The 13235-nt window shown below is 42.7% G+C and overlaps 4 protein-coding genes across 4 annotated transcripts; 2 read left to right on the top strand and 2 right to left on the bottom strand.

Annotated features, from left to right (window-relative positions):
* Positions 1 to 2551: 2551 nt before the first annotated feature.
* On the top strand, positions 2552 to 11071 carry LOC121592261 (peptidoglycan-recognition protein LC-like). The gene is made up of 12 exons (XM_041913660.1): positions 2552 to 3020; positions 4786 to 5519; positions 5601 to 5831; positions 5975 to 6126; positions 8279 to 8426; positions 8516 to 8747; positions 8922 to 8937; positions 9706 to 9853; positions 9954 to 10215; positions 10304 to 10310; positions 10419 to 10572; positions 10636 to 11071. The coding sequence occupies exons 2-12, from the start codon at positions 4943 to 4945 to the stop codon at positions 10914 to 10916; spliced, it is 2208 nt and encodes a 735-aa protein (XP_041769594.1). The 5' UTR covers positions 2552 to 3020; positions 4786 to 4942; the 3' UTR covers positions 10917 to 11071.
* On the bottom strand, positions 11065 to 11875 carry LOC121594544 (RING-box protein 1A). Its single transcript, XM_041917919.1, has 2 exons — positions 11776 to 11875; positions 11065 to 11629 (listed from the first exon to the last, which is right to left on the bottom strand). Exon 2 carries the CDS (start codon positions 11610 to 11612, stop codon positions 11283 to 11285), a length of 330 nt encoding a protein of 109 aa, XP_041773853.1. The 5' UTR covers positions 11613 to 11629; positions 11776 to 11875; the 3' UTR covers positions 11065 to 11282.
* LOC121592260 lies at positions 11668 to 13227 on the bottom strand. The gene is made up of 2 exons (XM_041913659.1): positions 13070 to 13227; positions 11668 to 11919 (listed from the first exon to the last, which is right to left on the bottom strand). Exons 1-2 carry the CDS (start codon positions 13214 to 13216, stop codon positions 11668 to 11670), a joined length of 399 nt encoding a protein of 132 aa, XP_041769593.1. The 5' UTR covers positions 13217 to 13227.
* LOC121594539 (SOSS complex subunit B homolog) lies at positions 11933 to 13123 on the top strand. The gene is made up of 2 exons (XM_041917915.1): positions 11933 to 12059; positions 12140 to 13123. Exons 1-2 carry the CDS (start codon positions 12040 to 12042, stop codon positions 12846 to 12848), a joined length of 729 nt encoding a protein of 242 aa, XP_041773849.1. The 5' UTR covers positions 11933 to 12039; the 3' UTR covers positions 12849 to 13123.
* Positions 13228 to 13235: the final 8 nt, after the last annotated feature.

Here is a 13235-nt window from a genome sequence, read left to right as displayed (position 1 = left end):
CGGAATAGGAGTTGGATGGGAGAGCCGGATAAGTAAGTAAGTAAGCAGTATAGTTAGTTCATTTCGGATTTGAACCGATAATAGGCCGATGAAGGATGTAAAGTCGTAGTTCAATAGATTCATTGTAATGAATTATAAGTCAAATTTTCCCTACAAAAATAATCCTGATTATTGATTGTTGAGTTGAGATTTTATAGACATTTAGAGATCAGGTCACTTTTACAATAATGAAAAAAACATTCATGGCGAAAAATAATTTATAATTGAATAAAATGTACAAGCTTTGCACAAATTTGCAGAAGCTATACAAAAATACATCATCTCCAAACATTTTCATACAAACATTGGTTATCATTCCACAAAGCATGACTCTTCACCGATAGCATACATCCTTAAACTACAGCAAAATTGTTCTTACCCGACTCTTTTATCACAAAACAAAAAGGGGAAGAACTGTTCCACTGATGCAACAACAAGTGTACAGTTTGCTTATAGCTGCTTTAACTCACGTTTTGTGCAATGAACATTGCTACCCGAAAGAAATAGCAAAAAAACTAATCGTTTATTTTGCTTATCAACACGATTGGTCATGTTGGTTGGTTGGTTAAACCTACGCTACGGCTGAAATAAGGCAGGACGTGAATCTGTTCCAGTTCGAACCGTCCCCATGAGACATGGAACAGTTTCCGGTGGCATTAGAAAAATATGTTTTGTACACATGTATAAGGCTCTCGTGACCACGAAGCTAATTGCAAAAGAAAGAACAAGAAGCAAAGGCTTATCATTGAATTCGAATGCAGATAATGGTAAAAGTCACGTTTCTGTTATGCTCCGCAAAGGAACTGTGTAACTCCGGGCCCTCGACCATAACCGAGTAAAATTGTTTAGACAACAACAACAACAACAACAACAATAACAATAACAACAACAACAACAACAACAACAACAACAACAACAACAACAACAACAATATAAACATTCACTAGGACAGCTGTATTTGTACGTTCGTATTTATGCTTCTAGCTCCGTACAATGTTGCGAATGACGCGAAGTCATGTTATCGCCGGTAAAGCAAACATACGACACGGGCAGATATCATACGCACCGTGATCTACTGCGTCTGTTCGGGCCCTCTCCGGTCGAATTAAAAAAAAAGATCTATCACCTAAGCGTATGCAAATGTGAGCCGCAATACCACGGGAAGGGATTTGTTTTATCGGGTGCGCATGCCGACTGATTGGATCGAACTCGATTACACTCCCGATAAATTATCCATGGACTGCGATCCGAAGCGATACGCCTCTGCCCACGATACAATCCCAACGGAAAAGTCTATTCATTTTGTATGATTTAGCGAAACGCGTCATACGCACCCATGTCGAAGCGAACATGCTGCTGCTGTTGTCGACAGTTGTGCCATTTAAAGCGTACCATTTTGTTCTGCCTCGTCCGAGTGTCAGTCCGTGTGCTGCACTTTTTATTTTCTCCCTTATCAGTGTAAAGTTCTGTGTGCTGATTGAAATTAATTGTAGATTCGATAACGGTGCGGCAGGTGCGACAATACATCCGACACTTTCCTCGAGGCTTCAGTTTGAGGCTATCCACCATTAGACCCTATAGGGTCCTCCCGCGCTGCTTTACGGTAGAGGTGACACCTTTCGAGTGGGACAGGTGAGCAAAGGAAGAGCGCGAGCCTCGCAGTGCTGTAAAATGTACTAAAAACAAACACCTAATACAGACCCACTTCAATCTTTGGCACTTATTGCAAGAAGAGTGCTCCGCAACCTACTGTAATCATTAACAAACATCATACCTCGCTTGGTGGTGCTTCAGATAAAACAGAAAGAAACGTAGGATTTGCGATACTCCATCACATGACAGTATTTGTGTAATGATTTGGTACAATCGTATATACCATCGATAGTGAGCGTCTTGCGTGAAGATTGATAATTAGTTGAGATATTTATTGTGGCGTAATATTAGGCGCTCGATTGACAGGCGGCAGTGGTTTCACCGCAGGAACTGTTGTAAGCATCGTTTGTACTGGTATTAAAACCCATTTCTCTTCATTTGCTGCAGCTTGTAAGTTTCTAGTGTAGCTTGGACAGAAATTAACTGCATGTTAGAAGAAAATTTCAGATAACATAATATGTTACATAGCGTCATATTTGGATACTTTGTTGACCAATGCTTGAGTTCACTGATATGATATAAACTTAATGTAAAGCAGCATTATAAAATTGTTTTATGTAGAAAAAAAAACATTAGAATCAAACGTAGCATATGTAACAAAATGAATAAAATTTACAAACACAAAAATCACAAACGCGCAAATCATGCTTACAGATAACTTTACTCTTGGTTGAATGTTATGAATGAGATAGTGATCACAATACTCTTCTCACGAGGGCACATGAATGACGCGCCAAACGTAATCGCCATTTCGCGGGTTCCAACGAACACGATCGCGCGCTATTTGTCTGTGTTGGTAGCGAAATGCGTCAAAAACGCGCGCTTTGGCTGTGTTCGTTCGTTCCAAGCTCCAAGCTCCGCGTAAGATGATAGTGGCTGATAGATCGTGAACGCATACGCAACGATCCGGTCATCGCTTCACCGTCATCGTGCCCATGCAGTACGCACCCATCAAAACGGGAAGTCCGTGTACAGGAATTATACAAGAAATAAAACTTCTTTTCTTGCGAGGCTAAGGGTGTTACCACAGCAACACACTTCCAAGAACGAGAATCTGTAATCTGTGTATTCCTGTTTGTGGTGGAAAAGTACGTAAATTAACCGCCCCATTATTGTTCCAAACGCAATATAATATATCCATTTGTGTGTGAATGTGTGACATCAAAGCAGGCGGAAGCACTTCCACCCCCTCCCAAAAAAAGAAAAGAAAAATAAAGTGCACCGATAGTGTGATAACAGTGATTTGAAGCAGAACATATCTGGAGCTGTTCTTATTGGTTCAAAAGCTCAAAGCTCATCAAAGAATCATCAAACTACCCCTGGGCAGTGTAAGTGTCCTAGCCCATGTCCATAGTGCATTTTGATCGAACGAAACCTGTTACAAAAAGTCGAAACATTATTTACTCACTTCGTCGTGGGATCAAGGGATGGAACGATTTGTTCACATCGGTAGTAGTGTAGGTGATGTTGGTGAACGTAAAGCAAATATTAACCCCATGTTAGACGACGGGTCGACGAGCGGCAGAACAAATAACCTTCAGCACATAACATGCGACGACACGCACGAGCACATGATCGGATCAAGCATCGATCGTGTAGATACAATCGAGGGTTCATGGGAGTGTGTAAAGAGGTGTTGGTTTGGTCAGCTAACAAGTAACTTTCTGTTGTGATTGCTAATGTGTTGTGATGTGCGAAGTTGAAAGGCATTAGCAAGCTCGCAGCACGTCCTAGAATTCGGACACGTTTTGCAGTGGCCGCGCATGAGTTTTAACGTATGTTTGATGCTATCTTCAACGTTGTTTCATGGAGTTAGATGCAGCCTGCATCGTATATTTACCAAAATCTGTCAAAACTAAGCTCTGTTCTACATCCATCGCGCAAAAGAAAGCCGACGTGACGTGAGCAAACCTCTCTCAAGCGGGAATACCGATTCCAAGGAACTTGTAAGCCTACCGTTTCCTGTCCAGACAGTTGTAGCGAAGGATTTACAAACGGCTTACCATGCGCGATCTCATTCCACTTGACCGACCGAAGATTGCATGAGTCTGTGTGTGTGTTAGTGTGTGTGTAAGTGTAGAGATAAGGAAGATGTTTTAACCCCTGCTGATCGTTGTGAATGCGGGGCACGGTGCATACTGGTTTTGTGTTGTTGTGCTAGTGACACATGCAAATAGGGCGGTGCAGCTCGTAATATTGCAACAATCGATCGGTGCAGTGTGCTACATTTAGTCTGTTAAACGCAAGTGCTTTACCTACGTGTTTAAGGTGATGCCTAAAGCGTTGTTACATTAGTTAGCTATTAATTTATTTTATGTTTAAATTTAATTTCTTGGATGTGCGAACTCTGCATTATTCATTCGTCAAGGATACTTATGTTGACCAATTTTGGTTTGTTTACGTGTTATATTGTTCAGCCATATCGATAATTGTATCACATTACTGTAAAATGTTTAAGGACGTTGATCCTCATGTTAAAATTCTTTTTGTACATAAAGTTATGCTCTTAAGCAGTCACTAAGAATATAACTATTCCGGCAATAATAACAACACGAATTACCTATAAATTCAAGCCTGTCTGAGACGTTTGACCCAATTGGTCCACCGATTTCATAAACTCCATCATATGTTTGGTGGCCTATAGTATTAATACAGCAATCGAGAAGAGTACCCTCTCCAAAACCCCTTGCAAGTTACCAATCGCAAAGGAAATGAAGTGAGTGTTTCTATTCCTTCTAGTGCTTATCAGGCGGGTACTCGCCATGTTCAGTTGACCTCAGTGCAAACACACCAACATCATTATCATTAGCAGTGTGCTGGGACGAGATATAGAAACGCTTCTCAACAGTGCAACCCCTAGCCTTTCTTTGCTCTCGACACACATTGTCTTGATATATATATATATTTATCGGAGAGCGGTTCTGAGTTACATAATGTTAGGATATTGTCAAGTGATTTCCAATTTTTTTTTTAAACAAAACAACTGTCCTTGCATTTTGGCTGCGGCTGCATTCAGCTTTTGAACAGGCACTAAGACTCTAACAGTGACTAATCAAATCTATTTTTAACCGCCTTATATCACCCCCTTTTCAGGGAGATACTGGAGCTACTGCGAGGCTAAGATGTCTCTCAACACTTCCGTGAGATAAAGAGCCACATTACAAACACAAACAAACGGACGTTTTCGGATATACTTGCAAGCCCTGTGACTGTGACAGTGCCCGTTGCAGCAGTAAACGAAACCCGAACGATGGCACTGGCAAGGAACCTACAGCTAGAAAATGATACCTCAGTCAACACCGGATACCACACTAAGGCACAGTCGATGTCGGCGAGCGGCGGTGATACGATCGCCGGCCTAAACAACTCGGGCACCGGGACCGGCAAGTCAGATAGCGCTAAGGGCAGCAGTCTTTCCAATATCTCGGCGTCATCCATCAAACGAACAGACAACGGTGGCGATGATGACGACTCGAGTGTCTTCGATAGCAGTAGTAGCGATACCGAGTGTGACGATGATTCTATCAAGCGGGCGATTGATCGTATCCCGGGTACACTGGCACCGGGGGAGGCACGCGTGCTCCCGAACGCGAACGTTAAAGTTGCCGTGGAAGCCATCGCTCCCGGGGTACGGCCAAGCCCGGCTGCATCCACGATCGGGGCGATCGCGGTCCACAACTCGTCGGACATTACGTTCGGCAACAAAACGTACATCAAGGGGCAAGTTGTTATAAAGAACATCTACCAGGATCGTAAGAATGGGACCACCAACCAGGGATATCAGGTTCAGGAAAACGAAACCGACGATACTAATTCCACTAAAAAAGGTACTGTGCAGTGAGATTAAGCAAATGGGTGCGTGATTTCTAACGCTTTCGATATGCTTGCTTTCCTCTTTTTATCGGTAGTACCTTCCGCAACCAAACCACCCGAGCCACGCACCTGGCAATCTAGTCTTAAGACAATCATAAAGGATAAACCCTTGCTCAGCTTTATCGTAATGGTATCGCTGATGATTGTCCTGTGTGCCATTGTAGCGGTCATATCGATTCTCACCGCGTCAGGTAAAGCTAGATTTAGGCTCCCCGTAGGCGACGGCGACGACAATCGTCCCAATATTCCGCAGGACAAGAATATAGGTACAAAAACATGTTTTGTACTAGACTTTTTACTTTTTTATACAATCCTACCCTCCTTGGATATCATTCTCACTATGCCCCTTACCCAACACGTAATTACAAAAAAAACCGAACTTGGTTTCCTTTTGTTGTTTCTTCCATAGAAGATGATCTATTCCCAGATCCGAGACCGTTACGGTTAGTGACGAGAACGGAATGGCTGGCTCAACCGCCCAGAGAGGAATTGACCGATCTAAAACTGCCGGTTAATAACGTCATCATTGCTCACACTGCCACTGAAGGTTGCACTACTCAGGTAAGCTTTAAACAAGACGACAAAGATAAGACACCGTGCAGTGTAAACTTTCACATGATAGCATTATCAAACCGTTCGCTTTATCGCAGTCGGTGTTTATTTTTTGATGGCCAAACATTGTATTCAACCCCATCTTTGCTATTATTTAAGCGCCATTCATAAATTATTAAGTACATTTTTAAGACTTTAGAACTAAAAATGTATAACATAGATGTGTCTTAATTGTGGAATTTTGGAAAAGATCGAATTATTGTTTTGCAATAACCACAATGTATGGACAGTTTTCTTTGTGTGTGTTTTTTTGTAAATTTTCTTTTATGTACTATTCTCGATTTAATGTGTTTAAATAACTGTCTTTGAATTTTTAGTTTTAAGAAACAATTTTGAAATTAACGGAAAACATTTATTTATAATATTTAAGGTCGTGCAAGTCCTTCAATTACTGAGAGGATGTCAATTCTTGTCGTAGCGTCTAGATATGTCCGTTTTTACAAAAGGTCCTTGCAAGGAGCCGGATTAGCTTTGCCACAAAACATAAATATAAAATATAAACATCAAGCATATGCATATACGCTTTAACTTTGGAAAAAACTCTTAGTTATTAGGTCTAAATATATTTTTTTTAATTATTGAAGATACGTCTATATCCTCATAAAACAATTGATAAATAAATAGACAATCTTACAACAGCAACATTGAAATGCTGAAACAGTGATTTACCGAATTATATTCTGTCTAATACCCAGTAAAGTGTAGAAGATCTGGCTGATCATCCATTCTCTATGTTTTTTTTATTGAAAAAAGAGTAAGCATATATAAGTTTACTTTTACTTGTGTATTTTACGAAATACAATATGTAATGGGAATATAGGAACAAAATTATTCAACATAAGGAGCACATTATTTTTAAAAAAAATCCAAGAGTTTGAAGGGTTTTAATACATTGCAACATTAGGCTGTATAGCCGTTAATCATTTTTCCACCGTCGGCTCTTAATATTTTCATTTATTTTTATTTTTTTATCGTTTTTTTGCTCTTTATTTATATTCATATTCCATTCCAAACCATTTATAAAGATTAAAAATAAAATTTAGAAAAATATTTTCACCTTCGTCCCTAATAAAGCTGCTTGAAAAAATAAGTTAAAGCAAAAAAATCAAATAATTAAAGGTTTTAATAAATTGCTGGAAATGAGAAGCATGGAATAAAATTAGAAAAAATACCCCTGTGATATTGCTTTGCTTATTCAAATAGCTTTTAATTTTATTTTTTTTTTTTCATTTTTCTTTAAAAATTTGATCAATATTGTTTCGTGTCATCCTTGCCTAAATCGTTTATAATTAAGCGAACAATGCAAAACACTGTACCTGTAGCCCGAGCTAGAGATGTACTGTACGATTTGTTATATTCTTCGTACGGTCAGTTTTATATTGGCCGAGTGATCTTGAGTGATGACGCAGCTGAGAACCATGGATTTTGCGCAGACTAAATTTGTGTTTGATGCATTGAATTTAATACGATCGTGTTGTTATGCCGCCCATTAACCACTGCTTTTCAGAGTAGACCAAAAACTTTATTATTCTGCTGTTTTATAGCACTTTTTCAATAAAATCACACGCAAAATTGTACAATACCATACCAGTCACATTTATACAAAGCCAGTTACCTCTTACCGTCGAAAAACATACACATTTATTTTGTAGTGTATTCCGCGCAGTCAATTATGTGTCGTTTAAGAAAGTGTGTGCATATCTCTGATACTGTTACGTTAAGTGCTTTGTATTTTATATCGCACCACCACCAGAACCATCACATAAAATGAATAGTAACTAAGCTGTGTCCTGCTTAAGCGGACATCTGAAGCTTTCCTCACTGTGCTGCATACCGCTTGCCATGAGGCAGATTCTCTTACGTATTCCACAACATACCTTTCTTACCATTGTTTTATACATTACATCATCACACTGCACCTATGGCCATGCCATATTACACTATTCCACATGAAATTCTCATTGGCAATTCAATCAAAAGCTCCACTAAATTCGTAATAAAACATCTGTACATCAATTACTCGCGTTCTATTTACCACATCTAACAAAACTTTCTATCTTTTCACCACAACCAAAAAACACTTCTGACCTCTCCCATGCAGCAAGCATGCAAAGCACTAGTGCAATCAATTCAAAGGTATCACGTAAACCACACCTACTACGGTGATATCGGTTACAACTTTTTGATCGGTGGTGACGAATTTGTGTACGAGGGCCGCGGATGGCTTAAAGTTGGAGCCCACACCAAAAGTACGTAACTACCAAAATCGCAAAGGCCGAATGAGGAAAACAGTTACAAAATCATGCCCGCAATATCTGTGTGTATGTGTGTTTCACAGATTACAACACGATCAGCTACGGGATAGCATTCATCGGTAACTACGAGACTAGGGATCGACCTACCGAACAGCAGATGGAACAGTTGGTACTGCTGCTTCGCAACGGTACCGACGGCGGATGGCTTGCCAAGGAGTACAAGCTGTGCGGTGCCAGCCAGCTGAAGGGCACCATCAGCCCGGGCAAATATCTAATGGAACGCCTGAGGCTTTTGCCACATTTTAGTGAACGTTTGTAATAATGATACGCATTGGTGATTGAACGTACGTAGTGTAGGTGCATGTGCCATTGAAGCGAAAGTGATGAATGCAGAATCGAGTAAGACTGAGCGGCACCCTCTGAGATGAAGAACAACTCGTTGACCACGTTAACCTTGTCACCGGCAACCAAAAAAAAATCTTATTCCAGGCAACCGGGCTGCTCGGTTGGAAGCTACGTTGGAGGCTTATAACTTTTGAATGCGTAATCCAATATCAATGCAATATTGAATAAAATAATGTAGTTTCTATAACTGTGCATAGATTGGTTCAACTCGCTACCGTTTTATGTTATAGCTTTCCAAAGTTGACAGGATTTTTTTTGACAAAAAAATAACGTAAAAAACTTTTTTTTGTACTTTACACAATTTTCACAACAAAATGGCTCTTATAGTTTTGAGAATTGTATACTACACGTCTAGCAAAAAACAATCAGAAATTTTTTATAAGTAATTAAACAGATAAATAATTCTAAAAATCAGATTTATTATACTCAAAAAATTCTTTAAAAAAAATCAGAGAACAATAACTGTTTACACACCTATTCCAAACTTCAAGTCAATAGGATTCCTAGTATCAGAGAAATAAGCAATCAAAATCGATAGTAGCCGGTTCCCTGGAATGGGGTTAAGGGTGCATAGACAGTAGTTGTTATAATTATGTTAAGTAATGGGAAATAGTTAGGTAGTGTACTCGGTTTTTATTAATATTTATCGTAGGAATTGAGAGCAGCAGCACAATCGTATAATATCGTATATATGAAGCATTTATAAGACAATAAACGATGCTGCTCACGAGCCGTAATTTCCATGGCTGTTCGTCTACTTTCAAAAAATAACCAAATCCACCCAAATGTGGCACAAACACAATCAACCTTAGTATAATGAGGTACATATATAGCGAACATAACACGTGGCATGCATTGCTCGTTTCAGGCTGCATGCCGTTTGCGGGTGCGCTTAATTCAGGAGTTTCATATGGATGGCAAAAACTATGACGATATAACGTACAACTTTCTAATCGGTGGAGATGGACATATCTACGAGGGTCGAAATTGGTACAAAATTGGTGCCACCATTCCCGGTAAAATACAATAAAATAAACATCCAAAACAGCACAGACAGAATATCCACGAATTTCTCCACTGCATTTAAATCGTCCTGTCGTGTCTTTACCGCCGTAGGTTACAATTCCCGCAGCATAACGGTGGCTTTTGTGGGAGAGTACAATTACGGTGGCAAACCTACTAAAAAGCAAATCGAGCTGTTGAAATATCTACTGCACTTTGGTGCAAAGGAGCGGCACCTAAAGGAAGGTTACCGAATATATGCCTCGGAGCAGCTGGATCCAACGGTTGGGACGGGCAAGTGGCTAATCGAAGCTCTGCACAGCTTGCCCCAGTTTGTCGATAAGGAGCAAAATAAGGACGAGCAGCCCGATCACGAGTAGCAGCCACCAGTATTTAGGTTAGTTAAGCTAACAAACTCGTTGTGAAATATATCATACTTCCAACAACCAATTCTCCACGGAAAGTTACTCTGTCTGTCTCGAAGATGATTTTTTTTAATGTCGTTTTTTATACATACCCTCAAAACCAATCTATTAATGGCACTCTTTTCTCTTCACTTCTTCTCTCTGCTTGCTACAGACGAAATGCATGTATCAGGTAAAGTTGATCCAGGAGTTTCATTCAAGTCCCGACTCGAGGAACTTCAGCGACATCGCGTATCAATTTCTGGTGGGTGGTGACGGCAACGCGTACGAGGGTAGAGGATGGACAAAGCAAGGAGCGCATACGAAAGGTAAGGGCAATCATTGCAGAGCCTGACAGGACCAAACGGTGCTAACTTGTTTCGCCCTTGCAGGATTCAACGTGGACAGCATCTGCATCGCGTTCATTGGAACATTCATCGCGGATCCGCCACCGATCGCTCAGCTAAGTGCTGCGAAGCAGCTCATTCTGCTAGGTATGAAGGAAAATTATCTTGCCTCCAACTACAGCCTGTACGGCCACCGACAGCTGGCACCGTTCGAGAGTCCGGGCAAGGCACTGTTCGATATCATCAAAACTTGGCCCCACTGGTCGAACAAGCTGGGGTCCAATCACTGGGTCGAACCGGCGAACGACACCACAAACCGAAGATGACGCAGGAAATGACTTGCCCCCATCACCATTCCTCCCCCCAAGTGTCCTTGATGACTTCCTCTCTCCTTCTCTCTCTCTTGAACCGGAAAAAGAGAACCAAAAAGACTGTGATGATGAAAATAATCGAATAAACATTTTAAATATGGTGTAATTTAGCTCATACGATAAAACTGCTGAATTTATTACGTTTTGCGTACAGCCAATCGAGTCGTCGGTTGCTTTTCTCAGATTCTCTAGAACGTATCCGGATGTGTTTGTTCAAGGAGAGGCAGCGTCAGCGCTTCCGCATGCTTCTGGCTGCCATGTAGTTCTGTAGCTTGGGTTGGCGGTTTAAGTTCACAAGTTTGTGCCTCGCCCCGCGTCCTTCTAATGACCGTACTTCTGGAACTCCCACTCTCTGTTGTCGAGCGGACAGACCTGCCTGGTCTTCAGCCATCGGGAAATGCAGTGGAAGTGGAACGCATGATTACACACACCCCAAGCCACCGTACATTCCTCGCTGGTGGCGGACGCTTGGTTCGCCTGGCACTCGATGCACAGATCCATGATGTGATTTCGGCAGATCGCACAGTTGTCCACCACGATGTCCCAGGCCCACAAGGCCACCGCGTTCCACTTCTTGACCTCGAACCGCTTCCGCTCACCTCGGCTGCTGCTGGACGTCGGTGCCTCGAATTCTTCCTCGTCGATATCCATGTTGCTTGGCGTAGATTCTGTCCCGGGCGCGCAATCAGCGCAAGAAAACACAACGTTAATCTTTTGCCGTTGGTGCGTTGGGCGCGTAGGTTTTTACGCCGAATTTTTCGCGAAACGAACAAAGAAATTCCGGAAAGCAGCGGCGGAACAAAAGTGCTCTTACCTCGGCAACCGCGATGGCGTATTTTTGCTCCACTAGTTGACAGTCATTGTGACAATTGCGCTGACGCTTGCCCGTTTCGCCCGTTGTGTTCTTTTCCCCACTGCGCGCCTCATCCTCTTTTTCCGAACAAACCCAGCTGTCAAACTGGATGTTGGGGCGAAATCAAAACAAAACAAAATTCAGCTGTAAACACGAAATCGTCTCCACCGATTGCCACTAAAATCATCTACGCCGCTCCCATTTACTCCCCCTGCACAGATTGTAATGGCCGTTAATATGTACGGGTATGTACTGCGGTCAAAACCTGCCTGAAGTACTGGCGCATACAGTTCTCATACGAAAATAATCAAACCTCTACCACTAGCCCGATGCAGAACCATCCACCGCCCAATCCGAACCCGACCGACCTGATGGCGATTAAGGACATCTACCCGGGGATGAAAAACATCAACGTGATCTTCATCATACTCGAGATAGGACCGGTCACGCTGACGAAAGAGAACCGCGAGGTGCGCACGTTCAAAGTGGCCGACCAGAGCGCCGCCATCAACGTGTCGATCTGGGACGAGCCGGGCAAGCAGCTGCTGCCGGGTGATATCGTGCGCCTCACCAAAGGGTACGCCAACGTGTGGCGTCAGTCGCTGACGCTTTACTCGGGCAAAAATGGGGAGATCGTGCGGTTGGGCGATTTTTGCTACACCTTCAACGAGATGGTCAACATGAGCGAACCGAACCCGAACTTGGCCGCGCCAATACCCCAGCCCATCCTGAACAATGGATCGGGGGGCGGACCGAACGGTGGTCCGAACAACAACAACAACGGCAACAACGGTACGGGAAAGGCACTGGGAACGCCCAAGCCGGTACCGAACAGTAGCAGTCCGCTGCTTTCGGCCGGTGCCGGTTCGCAACCGAAACCGCACGCCGCTACGACGCGCTACTCGGTGGCGGTCGCGGCCGCTGCTGCCGCCGCCACACCGCCCAGCATCATGAAACCCTCGCAGAAGAACTCCCCGCGGACGGGGCGCAACAGTCAGGCCAAAGGGGCCTCGGTGAAGGGCGACCGAAGATAACAGTTAGCGGATGCTGCCCTCGGAGCATCACCAATGACCGTTGGCGATAGTTTTATTTTACCGTCTAGCAATGTAATGTAAATGCAGCAGCGGCGACCGTTGGCGGATCCGCTGGTATACCTTTTGCGTGTGTGTTGGCCTCCATTTTAAACCTTCCCATTTGTGCACGAGCATAACATTCCTGTGTGGAAAATGCTTACTTTTTTACAGTAGCTACATACTTTGTGCGAGGTATCACGTTGTAAAAATAAATCGAAATCAGTTTCCTCACTGGAGTGCTGAAGTGTTTGTTTGTCACGTACTGTAGTTTCGCCTTCCGAATAGCCCGCTGCTGTGGTTGTGAATGGGTGCGTGAAACTAGCCCCCATCCATACGCTGCACCGCAAT

This window comes from Anopheles merus, chromosome 2L (assembly GCF_017562075.2).
Source record: "Anopheles merus strain MAF chromosome 2L, AmerM5.1, whole genome shotgun sequence".
Lineage (NCBI taxonomy): Eukaryota > Metazoa > Arthropoda > Insecta > Diptera > Culicidae > Anopheles > Anopheles merus.
Note: the sequence above shows the minus strand (reverse complement) of the source record. Positions and strands in the feature narration are given on the sequence as shown.

Excerpts from the sequence above, each read along its gene's own strand:
- LOC121592261 (XM_041913660.1), top strand. The coding sequence starts at position 4,943 with ATGGCACTGGCAAGGAACCTACAGCTAGAAAATGATACCTCAGTCAAC. Across the intron at positions 5,520-5,600 it reads TACTAATTCCACTAAAAAAG|TACCTTCCGCAACCAAACCA; the intron begins GTACTGTGCAGT and ends TTTTATCGGTAG. Across the intron at positions 10,573-10,635 it reads GCAAGGAGCGCATACGAAAG|GATTCAACGTGGACAGCATC; the intron begins GTAAGGGCAATC and ends TCGCCCTTGCAG.
- LOC121594544 (XM_041917919.1), bottom strand. The coding sequence starts at position 11,612 with ATGGATATCGACGAGGAAGAATTCGAGGCACCGACGTCCAGCAGCAGC.
- LOC121594539 (XM_041917915.1), top strand. The coding sequence starts at position 12,040 with ATGGCCGTTAATATGTACGG. Across the intron at positions 12,060-12,139 it reads ATGGCCGTTAATATGTACGG|CCCGATGCAGAACCATCCAC; the intron begins GTATGTACTGCG and ends CTCTACCACTAG.
- LOC121592260 (XM_041913659.1), bottom strand. The coding sequence starts at position 13,216 with ATGGGGGCTAGTTTCACGCACCCATTCACAACCACAGCAGCGGGCTAT. Across the intron at positions 11,920-13,069 it reads AACGTGATACCTCGCACAAA|TTTGACAGCTGGGTTTGTTC; the intron begins GTATGTAGCTAC and ends CCCAACATCCAG.